Source organism: Oenanthe melanoleuca, chromosome 4 (genome assembly GCF_029582105.1).
Source record: "Oenanthe melanoleuca isolate GR-GAL-2019-014 chromosome 4, OMel1.0, whole genome shotgun sequence".
In the NCBI taxonomy this organism is placed as follows: domain Eukaryota; kingdom Metazoa; phylum Chordata; class Aves; order Passeriformes; family Muscicapidae; genus Oenanthe; species Oenanthe melanoleuca.
In genome coordinates, this window is record NC_079337.1 from 10,425,509 (window position 1) to 10,440,026 (window position 14,518).

At 37.8% G+C, this 14,518-nt stretch overlaps 1 protein-coding gene across 2 annotated transcripts in view; it reads right to left on the reverse strand.

Moving 5' to 3' along the window:
- INPP4B (inositol polyphosphate-4-phosphatase type II B) overlaps positions 1-14,518 on the reverse strand; it is a 285,764-nt gene that overhangs the window by 173,890 nt on the left and 97,356 nt on the right. For both annotated transcript variants that reach the window (XM_056490189.1, XM_056490188.1), the window contains 2 exons: positions 7,936-8,160; positions 6,229-6,273 (listed from right to left, as the gene is read on the reverse strand). In XM_056490189.1, the coding sequence (XP_056346164.1) occupies positions 6,229-6,273; positions 7,936-8,026 (136 nt within the window). In that variant the 5' untranslated portion in view covers positions 8,027-8,160. The remainder of the gene's footprint in view (positions 1-6,228; positions 6,274-7,935; positions 8,161-14,518) is intronic.

Genomic DNA, 14,518 nt, shown 5'->3' on the forward strand with positions numbered 1-14,518 from the left:
TGCACACACTGTTTGCTGGATTTATTTCTCCAACATTACCAAGTCTTGATGGTAGTATCTAGACAGTTTTGGCCTTTTTTTCTGACAGAGCAACTCAAAACTCAGGAGTCATGCTGAGCAGTGCTCAGAGAAGAGGTGCACAATGATGAAGGAACAGTGCTTCAGAAAGCTGCATATTTAAAAGCCCAGACAGGCTCAGTGTGGCAAGGGCTAACACAGAATCCCAAAAGTCTTCTCTAAAATGAGCAAAGTACTGTAGGAGGAGAGGTAGATAAAAACAGTGATGTGGGGTCGTGGCAAATCTGTTCTCAAATAATTTTCCAGCAGTGTTCACTCAATGTCTGCATATAACAAAGAAAGCTGTGAGTGCCAGAGAATGCAGGAGCACAGCAAGAAGAGCTGGCTCTCCTCAGGGGTCACTAACTCAACATCATTCATCAATTTGCTGGATATGCATTATCCAGCATTGAACACTGCCAAGAGAGGTGACAGCATGATGTGCAAGATGAGAGGCATTCACTACCTTAGAACCTTTCTGGAAGAATGTTTCACTTGTTGCTTTATCTGCACTGAAACCAACTGCAAGTTAGCTCAAGTTCTCTTGCAGAAGTGGGGAAAGAAGAAATTCCTGCAGGAGTTACTGCAAAATCATTACAAGCCCTAAGTCAAAACATGCCAACACAGTTTCAGACTGGGCTTGAATTGCCATCTCTTTGGGAGAATTCCTTTCAAAGAAGGACTCATCCTAGCAACACTGAGTTACTAAGAATAAACTGCATTTAAGGCATCTTGTGCTCAGTGCAAAAGTCTCAAAGCAGACAGAAGTCAAACAAGTAGTTCCCAGAGGAAAACAAGAACATTCTTTCCAATCACGTGGTAACTTTTTGACATCCTGAATCTTTTCTGTTCAATTTAAATTGTCTTTTATTTACTATTTGTTGTTGGGGTGTAACAGTAACTAATACACATCTGTAAAACCAAGGAAAACAAACCTGACTGGCTGGTTTGGTGGAAGATGGAATTTGTGTGGGACCAGAACAAACTCAAGTAAAACTCAGTAAAATGTTACAATAACAAAGAGCAAAATGAACAAATAAAATAAAACAAAACTTAAAACTTATAAATCCAGCCTTCATTTTTATATTTTTGCTGCTATTGTTTCTAACATGGCCAACACAATGATTTTTTTAAGGATACGTACCCCTCAGCAATAAGTGATACTGTGAGTTTGATTCACAGAGAAATGATCCCTTTTCAGATTTACTCAAAGGTGTGATGATGACTTTTTTTACAATTTTATTTGGTTACCACAACAAAGCATTATTTATTCACCAGCTCAAAACTTGATGAAGCAGGATAACCAAATAGGCAAATTCTGCTAGGATCAAGACTGGCTTCAAGTTTATGGTAAGCACAATACAAGTCTTTCTGCTTATCTTTCTTCCAGGAACAGGTGCTGCTGAAAAAGCTGCAGATTATATTTCAGAATTGGAAAAATCATTTAGTCATGCTCTTTGAGCAGCATTGATGTCCCATTTATGTTCAGTATGCAGGGTTAAATCTGCTTCAAGACCTTTTCCAAAAGGATGGCATCACAATATCAGTCAGGGAAAAATAAGATCCTGGAGAATAAAACCTGCATTTACAGGTAGATTGTTTTTTTATCAACCCATTGTTTGGTAAAAAGAATAAACAACCTAGAAATTTTAAATTTGAATTCTTTCAAGTACTTGCTATAGTTTGCTGTCAATTATGCACTGTTTAATGACATTTTAAAAAAACACAATCACAAGATTTATACTACTCTACACTTTGAAAAGTACCTAAGAGGTTACTCAACAATAGAACTGTCTATCAAAATTCACTGCCCTAATATAGTCATAGAAAAAAAAAAAAAAAAAAAAAAAAAAGAACCACTTTTGGAAATGTCAGACAGGCACTCTCACTAAAATTACCACCTGAATATGCTATGATATGTGCAGAGACATTCCTTCCTGTAGAACTATTTTGGTTACTATTACCCTACTACAACCACCATATCCCTTGCTCTCTCTTCACAACTCTAAGCAATTAGACAAATGTGAAAAAACACTCAAATTGTGTTGGTTATTGAGAGAATAACTAGCAAACTTATTTCCCTTTTTTCTCCAATTTATTTCTCCCTATTAAGATTATGGTCATCACAGAGTTCACATTTGAGCACTTTGACCACCAACTGCACATTCTGCCCTACTCCCTCATTTTTCTGATTGCTGCAGTTTTCTTGTGCTGCTTTGGCAGTTCACTATCAAATACCCTGAGAAGTACAAGCTCTTGAAAACTTCACAACAGTGTTCAGCACCATGCAGTAATAACTATTACCTCATTCTTCAGCTGGGCTCACATTCTTCACATTGATGTAGCACAGCTGCTTTGAAGCCAGGAACCCACAACATATTTAGTTAGATCTGGGACTCAAGGGCTGGGATATTTTAGAGAAGCAACCAAGAAGAGTAGCTTCAAAACAAACATCTATATAAGATCTAACCCTGCACACTTCGAAGTCATGGGAAAGATTTTTATCAGATTCACTGGTTTGTTATTCAGGCCCAGTATCTGGTTTCATTCCTTTTGCTTTGCTCCTCTGTCATATCCTACCTCCTAAAGCTTCATGGAACAGCATGCACAACACAGGCACTCAAAATGCCAAACAAAAGAGAGTTTTTCAAGTTAAACTTAGCAGCAGCTAAAAGATTCAGAAATCAGACATGTTTCCAAAGAGTCCCCAGGAATATAAAACTCCAAAATCTTTGTCTAAAGGATGCTCTGACTCCAAAGTTATGTTACAAGGCAGGCACACTCCTGTCTTGTAATGCTGAGTGTATTGCAGTGGAAAGATGTAATTCAGGTGAGTTTTATTCTTTGCTTTAACCTCAGGGAAAGAGAAAAAATACCACTTTATTCAACTTGAAAATAAAAGAAAAGAAGGCAATATTTAGACATTTTATGAAGAGAATGCTTTCCACAGTATTATGGACATAGGATGTTGCAAGGCAACTACCAGAACAAAATACAAAACCCTAGGAAGAATTTTAATATCATTATTTCAAAATTTAGTTATCAGAACTTCGAACAATGAACAGCAGTATTTAGATATGTCCCCACATAAAACTCATGTGTTAGGCAGCATCCAAATATTATTTAAAAGCTATATTTTGTTTCAGTTACTGAAGTTTCTCTTCTGAATATTATTTATTGACCAACAAGTGACAAGAGACTTAAACTACAATTATGAGATGCTACAATTTTTTAAATATATTTAAACACATTTGTATATCAACTGATACAAGCAAATGTCTATTTGCACATACATGGGTAAGTATGCTACTTAACTAATATAATAATATTGATTATACAACAAATATGAGCAAAATTAAGGGTGCTACCCATTCTTTCAGGGCTAGAGACTAGCTTTACACATCATTAACTGTTAGATTTGCCTTCCAAATTCTAAATGCCAAATATCAGTTTAATCAAGCTGAAATGTCTCAACAGAGCCCTAAGATTTGGTTACCCAAGCCAGGCAAACATCATTGCTGCAAGCAAGTGCCACAGCTAATTCCTCTCTCATCCCTGCTTCCCATGCTTCGGCTCATCTCAGAGAGAGATTTTGGAAGTCCTTGATTAGCTAAAGTGCATGCCAAATCTTTAATTAGACAAAATCTCTCAAAGGATGGTGTCATTCAAGCAGGCCAAGCTGCAGAGTCCCCTCCAGCCCTGCCAGTACCCAGGTGAACAGCCCAGGGGCATCTCCACTGGCTGCCCTGGTGAGGGAATTTTAACTGGTTGGGCTACACACAGCTACACACAGCATGTGCATCCTTCCCAGCTCAACTGCTCCTGTGCCACTCATCAGCAGGAGGTGTCTGCTGTGCATCTGTACAAACAGCACAGTGCTGGTGACTGGGGCTGCTGGAGCTAGGAAGTGTTGGCATGGGAATGTTGATATTCCAGTAAAAAAGATAATTGCTAATAATTTCATTGACTGTTAAGTCACTAAAGGTGGATTCCCCTAATGCAAACGTGTTATGCTTAAATATTATTTAGTACCATTTAATGATCAAGACACCAAGAATTAGCTCTGTACAACTGCCTGTGTTGCCAAATATCCCTGACTTAATGACTCTGGGCAAGAGGATCAGCCAAAACCAAGAGGTTGATGCTGCTACTCCTATTTGTTACCTGAGCAGCAGCAGGAGCCAGTGTATAAGATCCCTCACAGGGCTGCAATGACTCAATCAATAATGCTGCAGAACAAACCACAGAACATAAATGCCTACTAGAAACAGCCCAATGCAAAACACAAATACTGACACTGAGTGAACAGAGATCCATCCAGCACGAGCCCAAACAAGTCTGAAAATGGCTTTACTTTGTTTTTACACTTCTGCCTGCTGGGGCACATTTATCACTGAGAGCAACTTCTGAAGCACTGCTGATCTAATTTGCAGTCAGTGCCTTTAGCTCCTTCCTCCCTCTCCTACGCTGCTCCAGAGTCATTGTGGGAGTTTGTTATTGCTGGAACGCTGCAATTACTGGCTTTACCCAAATACTACAGTCACATCACCAATAAAATGTAAATAGAAATGCACAGAAAACTTAAATCTGCTCTTAAGGATTATTATACCATGGTGATTCCCTCCAATACAGAATGAGGCCTTTGTTCCATGCCAGCATTTAACAACTTCTGCAGAAATAGTCACACAGAAAAAAAACTCATGACTTACTCAACAAATTTTTTTAATGCCATTACTAAGTTTTAAAAGACATACAGATAAAAATAAATATCTAAAAACTATAATACCAAATAGAATTGAGTTTGTCCCAAAGGGCACAGCTTTTAAGGTGTCAGCTTTTCAATCAGCCTGGTTGCAGCAGCACACAAGCCAAGTAACCCAGTTCCAAGGACAAGGCCAGGAGAGAGGCTCCCAAAATGCAAGGGGCAAAACCTGAACCTGAGTTACATCACTGATGCCATCCTGTTTACTGTGTTTGGGGTTTCTGAAGGACAGCTGTTTGTAGACTATTTAAATTCTCACAATAGTGAAGTTGAATTTCTATTTATATAATAGTCTGCTTACAGTTACCTATATTTCCCTCTTCTTATGCTTTTTTTCAACAGATGTTATAAAAGCTTTTATACCAGAGTAAATTTAAGAGAGACTGAATAACACTGAGTAAAAGTTTCTCAGTGTACAGCTACACATCAGATTCACAGGTCATACGGATGTAAAAATCACAATAAATTTGACAAGTTTTAGTACACAATGCAGTCAGCACACAATACCAAATATTTCAAAACCTGGACTGTTTTTAACTGTGTTATTTTACCATACACTAGAGCAGGGAATAATCACAGGATCATTTCAGCTGGCTAAGACCCTGAAGAGAGTCCAGCCAGAAATCAACTAGATCTAGTTATCATTCTTATTTCCCACACTGAATTGTTGTGTTTAGTGTTTCTCCAGCCAATAATTATTTCACTTACTATTTCAAAGGCTTCAAAGTTTTTGCACTGAAAGAACAGTGAAAAGTAGCCAAGCTTGCTTTGCACAGTTTGGGCTGACATTTTTCTCCTTGACCTCGTATGACAAATAGATCATTATTCAATTAGATTGCTTGACTTACTAAGCAATCTGAATCATTCTGTAGCCTCTAAATTGAAAGGGAAGCTTGAGCTGATAGAACACTTTCCAAAACAATTCTGCTACATACTAGAGCAATATATAGTTCTCATTTAACAATCACTTATACTAAGTATAAAATGTCAAAGTCAGGTAAACCTTTACATTGCCTCTTCACTACCAAATGATATCACATTTAAAGTTTGCTCTAAATCAACAGTACTTTTATCTGCATACTGTTTTAAAAAATTCAAATTAAATGTCTTTTTTCCAAATAAATAGTATTTCACAAACCACATTTGCAGAGCTGTTGGGAAGACTTTCAGCCTGGTAGAGCAGTACAGCATTAGATAATTTAATAAACCTTTAGCCATTCCAACCAATTAAGAAACTAAAATCAGCATCTCAAAAGACATGTACAGGCATTTCTCCCACCTCAACCTTCATGTTTTTTTAAAGAGGTCACATGCTACTCTGTATAATATTTTTTATATATATATATATTTAAAACTCCTCACACAGAGACAAGCCATTACAGTTCCAAAAATTCAAAATTATATCTTACCAAGACTGAACTCCAGCTTTGGCTCATTTGCAATTCTCTGAATACCTTAAAAGGTCAAGGAAAAAAATTAGAAATAATTAGATTTCCATGTCATGCTTTTTAATACATAGTAAAACTTTCACATGCCTATAACCAACACCATTGCCACTGAAGTAAAATTTTGTATTAGAAACTCATGGTCAAAGCAAACTTAGATGAAATATTTGCCCGAAAAAAGGCTACTTTTGAAGAAGACTTCCTTCTTAATAGAAACCTTCTGTTGCTGGGAAAGAAAACCAGGAAGAAAAACCCAGGCTTTCATGGATGGATTCCTAAGATTTTTCAGTCACAATGGCTAACTATGTACATGTTGGAAAAATATTAAGCCTCAAAAGTAATTTTAAGTAGGTATGTCATCACATTAAAAACCAACCTCATGTTTTGTGAAAGTAGTTAAACCAGGTTAATACAGTAAAATATAGTTATTGATCCATAATTCCACAAATTGTAAAGTAACAAAACCAACTTCTTTTTGTTGGAAAATAAGTACATTAATTCCTCTTTTCATGTAGCAGGAACTGTTTAATCCATTATAGAATTATGTTCTATTGCATATTTTATTGCAAAAGGCAATATGTTCTTGTGCTAAGATAAAGGAGTGAACCACAGAGAAGCAACAAGAGAAACATAGGAAGCAAGGAGGGATAGGTGAGTAACACTGAGTTGGTTCACCTGATGCAGAAAGTAATTGGACCACCACTACCATTTCAATGAACTTTAGAAATTAAACTCTCTATCCTTAACATTTTTGTATGGTCTCCACTAAGCATTATTAATTACTGGTGAGTATTGAAGAAATTGGTCAGATGGGAAGGATTGCAGTAGTGTATGAATTGGAATAAGATTTTTGTTTAAAAAAATAACCCACAAACAAAAAAATCACCCCCAAACTCATAATTGTGTCTGCTCCTTAAAACTTTGATGCTGCTAAATCTAGATTCACACCATTCTCATTAGTGTAGCTATTCATCCACATCTGTGTGTGAAAAATTACAGCTGCAGAGCTCACAGATTAAAAAGAAAGAAAAAAAAAAACCACAAATAAAAGGTTTTTGGGCTTTGGGTTTTTTTTTTATGGAGATTTAACAAATTTCTGAGTTGAACTATGCCACCAGCACATTGACCTCAAACACCTTCATGAATATGCTGGATACAGAATTGATTAAGTGACCAGGTAGCTGAAATAGTCTTCTGACTCCAAAGACAGTCTTCTGCACCAAATACAACTCAAGAACATATGGCTACTTGCATTCAAATCCCCAGAGTGCTTTTAGATCACATAGAACAAATCTGGGATACTAGTTAAAGTACCACTAAAGATTTATGCATTTATCAGAGTTGTCAGACTATATTTTAAACAGCAGTCCATATGTTCATATAGCACATAAAAGAGGAAAAAATACTTTAAGCCTTATGAATAAAATAGATTAGAGAGAAAAAACCCTGAAATCACACATTTGTTACCCTGAAGGTTATGTGCATGAACCAAAATATATTAGGGAAAAAGGTTTGAAGACAATTTTCATCAGCTTATTTCCTCTAAACTGCACTTTGACGAGAAGTTGAACAGCATTTTGTACTCTGCTTGTGGCACTGCCTGAACTGCCACAGAGACTGACAGAGGTCACTTGGATTGTACCACTCCACAAAATGAGCACATGCACTTACTTGTAAACTGGGGCTCTCCTAGACTGTCTAACTGGGATGAAGGGAGAAACTGCTGTGCTTCTTCTGATGATCTCTCCTCCTTGATTTCCATGATCAGCCTCCGGAGCTGCTGGATTTTATCCCGCAAACCTTCCGAGTTCTCCTCTCTCGCTGCCACAGCCCACGATCCACAGCCTGGCTTGGATGCAGCTTCAAGGTGCAGATCTGGCTCTCCACTCCGAAACTCTGCACTCAGAAAGCATGAAAGCGGCTCTTAGGGACTGGGATTGGAAAGGGGCATGATGGAAACACTGATGTCACAAACAATCAAAGCCACCATGTACACACTTATGTTCATGGTCACTGAGCCACGCAGCCCCATCCGCCTCTGGAGTCAAAGCCCAGCTCCTCCAGACTCGGTGCAGTACTAAACATATCCACAGAGTAGCTCCAAAATCAGCTAACAGAGGGCTAAATTAGGCAGTATCAAACCAAAATGGGAAATCCTTTTCCAGCACATTCTGCAGCCTAGCAGGCAGCTCTCAGAGCTGCTAACTTGACAAAGAATTTGATTTAGCCAGGGCAGCAGACACATTTCTGTCAGAGAGTGGGATTCACCAGAATGAATGTGTCCATCATCTCCTCTATTAAAGATTTCCATTATGCTCAGCCTCTCATTCATCCTTGCCTGAATACAGATCAGGAACACATGCAGATAATTTAGCACGACAAAACTCCTCTGTGAGGATTCAACAGGTTGTATGTGGGAGCTTCTGACCTCATTACTATCCACGTGTCATTTGCTGTTCTGCCTGGAGTCTAATTGTTTAATGATCAAATTTTCTGAGAACAAAAAAAGCAGAGGGGAAAAAAAAGTTGAAGCACCCAAGGAATCCAGATAAGTAACAAGGGTTGGTCATTTGATTAAGATTAGAACAGGAAGAAAAAACACCTCTTAGGCATTTAAAATTCTGCAGTATAGATGGCTTCAGAGAGTCACAAATTCAACATGACATTTAGTGCAACACACACTGAGAACAGCAAACTGGGAAAGAAAGAAAATCAATGCTTCTTTAAAACAAGTTACCAACTAATTTAGAAACATAAAACTCTATAAAACACCTTTACTATTATATTAACAAGGATTGGAGTATTTCGTTGGGCATCAAAATCATTATGAGCTAAATCAGCCATAAATCATATCCCTGGAGGAAACAGAACACTGAAAGGTTTTCATACTTAGTTTGAAAATCCAAACATAGAAAAGTTCTTTTCCACACAATATGAACTTAAACTCCTTTTACTACCTTGAGTATCTAACCTTGGGCACTTGCACACATGTTATTCTAAACCTGTTGGCACTTCATAAACTAAGCATCTGCCAGTTACAATTACCTCTGCTTTCATGGTTATGGAAGGGATAAAAGATGAAACCTCAAGTCTGGAAGGCTCTAAAAACTACACACAAATCCTTGTGGAGATGGGACAAGTTTTTTGTCTGGGCTGGATCTAAGGAGATCTAACTGTGCAGCTGCTGCTAAAAAATGCTGGGTAACATTTCATGTACCAGCTGGACCATAGATTTCATGAGGAAAGACTGGAAAGAGAAACAAAGTGGAAACATCTGCTTCAGGGGCAGATAAAAGCTAATAAGTATTCAAATGCTTGCCTTTAACTCTGGCTCAGGCAGAAAAAGAAAGGTATTGAGAGAAGAATATCCAAAATCTTAGGGAGCTGCAGATGTGCATTAGATCCTGTTTACACACAAGGTCTGTTTGTGAGTGACCAAGCTGAGGTCTGCTGTGTCAAAGATGACTGATGAGACAGGGAAGATTCAGCTGTAAGCTCTGCAGTGATCTGCTACTGCATGTGAGCCACGAGGGCAGCAACCTTCAGAAAACCAGTATTCAGAAGAGCTGCTGATAACTTGTCTGTTGCTCTGGTAAGGTCTGCAGAGTGCTCTACTCCCTTCTGACATCAGTGAGTCAGAACTGTTATATCTCATAATATTTTGGAGCTACTAGTAGAAAATTAAAAGGAAAGGTAAGGAAAAGCATGCAATTGACCAGCATCAAGATGAAAATGAGCCAGCAGTCACTATAACTTAAAAAAACATTTAAAACAAAAACAAACAAAATACCAAAAAGAAACAAACAACAACAAAACAAAAACAAAAACCTGAACACCTCCTCTCTGCCCCAAAAAAGCCACCGAAACACACACAACAAAAAACAAACCACAAAATTAACATCTTATACCATTCAACATTTAAAAGCATGGACAATTTTAATAAAAGCAGTTTGGATACCCAAAATACCTTAGTGAAAGAAAAGCTGTTGTAGAAAAGTCAATATTTAACAGCCAAAACACAAATATACCAAAGGTGTTCTTTGCTTTTCTCCCTTTATCTTTAAATGGAAATAGGAACAGTAATGTTGCCTTGAAATATCCTACCACTAGCAAGATAAAAAACATCTGCTTTGGGAGGAAATTGATGTTTTTCAATTGAAATCATGCTATTTATATTTACCTCTTAGCTGTAAAAATCAGACTGCCAAGATGAAAAGGCATACTGAATCATCATTAATATGCATGGAATCAGAAATGGAGAGTGAAATGCAGTAGGAGTGGGCATAATTCACTGTATTCTGATCTAACAGGTGCCAGTTTTGAGATGTGGAAATTCATTCGAAACTATCACTTCAAAACACTACAGCCTGCTATATTTAGATTCTTTGAGTACTCTGACAGCTAAGTTAAATTCTGAAAAGCATATGAAATGCCTGAAAAGTACTCATCACTGCAATTGTAAAAAGTTTCATCCTGAAGATCCAAGAGTAGGTAAGTTTCCTATTTTCCATTCTGTTTCAATGCACAGAATCACAGCACGGTTTGTGATGGGAGGAACCTTAAAGACCATCTTAGTCCAATCCCCCTGCCCCTGGGCAGGAATACATTCCACTAGACCAGGTTGCTGAAAGCCCCATCCAACCTGACCTTGAACACTTCCAGGGATGGGACATCCACAGCTTCTCTGGGCAACCCTTCCACAGTGAAGCATCCTCACAGTGAAGAATTTATTCCTAACATCTCATCTAAACCTGTTCATTTTTAGTTTAAACCCATCCCCCCTTGTCCTATCACTTCATGGCTTGGTAAAAAGTCCCTCTCCAGCTCTCCTGCAGATCCCCCTTTAGGTAATGAAAGCTTTATGTACCAAAAGTCATCTTGCCAGAGGAAACACAACATGAAAAATGCACACTGATAAAAAAGTTGCAATAAAAGAGCACACAGGTTTATTTACGTAAAAAAGATGTAAAAAAGATGATCATCTCTTTGCTCTTCTCCTTCAAATAGTTGATGACTATTCTTTTAAATCAGCTGCATACAGTACTCCCTAACAATTTCAGACATTTAATTCCAAATATCAGCAGGGGAAGAAAATGGATATGAATCTTGCCCAAAATGAAACTAATGGACCCACAAATGTAAAGAATGCCTCAAACAAATGGCAGACCTATCAGAAGAGTTATATACACAAAAGCACTTCATACTTGGCTGCTAAAACATTATTGCAAAACACAAGCATCCTCTGCTAAACTGCTACTGCTGACAGGAGTTATCATGAGTAGTTTTGGAAAAAAGACCCTTACCTTCTGCAAACATTTACTGCTGACCTCAAAAAAAAAAAAAGTGCCTTATCTACTATGCACTCCTAGTTTTACTGCTGTGATATCACTTTTGAACAGGATTGCATAAGATCTAAGAACATACTATATTATGAAAATTTTCTATCTACTTGAGAATCTGTAATAGCAGAACAGCAATCCTCTTCTTCAAACTGGACATCCCCATTGGGGTTTCAAATTCCTAAACCCAGGGGAAAACCTTCAAAAAATTAAGCACACTGGTTTTCTCTGCAGAACAAACTCCGAACTTAGTAGTTCTAAATTGAAAGGAAAATTGTATATTGTGTCTTTCGATCTCTTGCTGCTGCTCCTTATTTCAATATCAGAGACCCAATGGAAGACAAGACTTGAGGAAGCAGATAATGGAAAGGAAACAGGACTGAGCACAGAACTTTTTCTGGTCTGTTCAAGACCAAGAGCTCTTTGCTGAGGCACAGTCTCAACGAGACTTTCTCCCACAGAAGTCAGCAGAGTTTTGGTCCCACAGGACTTGTGCCACTCAAATAACTCAATGGCCCCTGCTATGAAGGGCTGCTGTCAAAAAAGGAACAGCACAAACAGCTGACACATTCCCAGTGGCACAAGAAAGACTCTTCAACTCTAACCCAACTGCCTAAAATTAGAAATATATTTTGATGTTAGTTCCTTCATTCTCAGAAAACTTTTCCTCCTTTATTTCATAACAAAATTTATTTTCCCCAAGTATTTCAATTTAACAGCAACAATTGCCTCTTTTTCCTTTAAACACTTAAATAGTTCAGTTGTTTTAAAAACTAAAACAAATTTCTTGAGTGACATTTCACAAAAAATTTTAGAGTATTTTATTGTAATTTTAATCATAATTTTTTACACAGAAACTTAGGTTTCTGTTAATTCACCAACAAGTTCCAGGCAGTTGCTGGACCTGACTCTTGTCTTTCAAAAGACTAGAGCTTATTGGAAAGGCTTTCAAAGTAAAAACATAATAAAATAAATACATTTCTACTTTGGTTTTGCATCTTATTCACTTGCTATTAACTTTCTATTTTTTAAGATTTCATTGGTTTATTTTACTAAACAGGTACAGGTGACAGGAAGACTGATAGCCTTTAGCTTGTTTTGTTTTCCTTCGTGAGAGTCGAAGCATAACAGGACAAAGAAAAAAATTACTGGGATAACTTCAAATTAATAAAATGTACAAAGCCCATGGTCAACATCCACAGTGACAGCCTTGACTTTTTTAGAGGATCACTATTTTTCCTCCTATGCTGATATGCAAAGTAAGAGTTCAAATAGGTTAAAGGTTGTCAGTCTCTTTTCACACATACCAGCTAAAGAGCAATGCTCAGCTGCTAGCTCAGCAGAGCAAAGTGTTTAAAAACATCAGTGAGTCACTGACACTCTAAAACATAAAGCACCATCACAGCTAACCAGCATATGCTGTGACAAAAGTAGAATGGAAGCTTTGATACGTAAATTATATCCGCAGGATATTTCTAATATGGACATCAGAAGCTTTTAATTCACAAAGCTGTCTGAATTCTATATGCTGATGCATTTCATGTTCAAATTACTAGTGATGAAATCATCCTGTGGTTACTCATGATGCTATGGTAATCTTTCTTTGGAAGTTACATTTTCAATCCAAGATAAAGAATTTAATTAAAAATTTTATCTTCAGTGTTTTGGATTTGTTTTGGTTTTTTTTTTTTTTTTTTTTTATTTTATTTTTTATTTTTATTTTTATTTTTATTTTTATTTTGCAATGCTGGAATAAACTTATATAAGTTACTATTACAAGCTCCATTTAAGTCCCTACAGAAACTCCCCAAGAGTGTGAGTATTTGAAATGAATATAGTAGCATGATGCCTCAGGCTACCTACTGCAGTATAACACTGTTTCTTTTAATACCTGTCAGCTTCCACACATGCCACACTGCTTCTGCCCTTGCATTCAACACCACATCCATACTGGAAGCAAGGCAAACCACACAAATATTTGAATACCACAATGGTATCTCAAGAACCCTGGACAAATAGACTGCAGCATTCACTGAAAGTTCCACCTTTGCAAAGGTGGACTGCTTCTGCTGAATGGAAGCAGTTCACATCTCTGGCTGTACCATCAGTTTACCTTAAAAAGGCAGGATTCAGAGGTCTTCTTTCTCTGTCTGGATCTGCAAGAGAAACCTTGGCATATGCCTTACTTATTCCATCTCTAAAACTGGGAGTGATCCAGACCTGCCTTTCCAAGCCACCACTATTGAAACAAAAGTCTCCAAGTTTAAGTGGCTTGCATACTACAAGTGGCAAAAGGGAATGCTTGCTGCCTTAGGGGTATTCCTACATAAAGGCCCCTTTTTTATTATTTTACTGATTTACTGCAATATGATTTAGATGACTGAGCTTGTATGAAAAGCTCTGATTTCTTCCTTTTGTCCCTCTCTTCCTTCTCACCAACCCTCCCTGGATGTTACAGCTCTTACCTCCTTAACTCTCACTAAGAGACCACACACAGTAATGCAGTGCAGTCCTTGAGGAATCTCTCTTCCCCAAAGACAGAAGAGATTTACAGATCAAGAGAAGGCTGTGCCTGCATTCTGTTTCTCACATCTGGTTTCATTTCACTGTGTCTGTGTCTCCTGGGGACATGCCCAATTTTGCATTGCATCACAACATGTAGGAAAGGAGGCAGAGCTGTACATGCATGAGGCTCTGTACAACACTGTGACCAACTTCAGACAGCTCCCAGGGGCAGTTTGAGCACTGAGTCTCAGAGCTCCTATTGCCCTATTTCAGGGGAGCACAACAGGGACCCAAAGACCACCCTGTCCTGCTAGTTCCCAGTAGAAGGGTACATAAGCCATCAGCCACACGCAGTGTCAAAGTTCACCCAAAAAATCCTTCTTATTCCTTCCATGGTTCACTTGGAAACT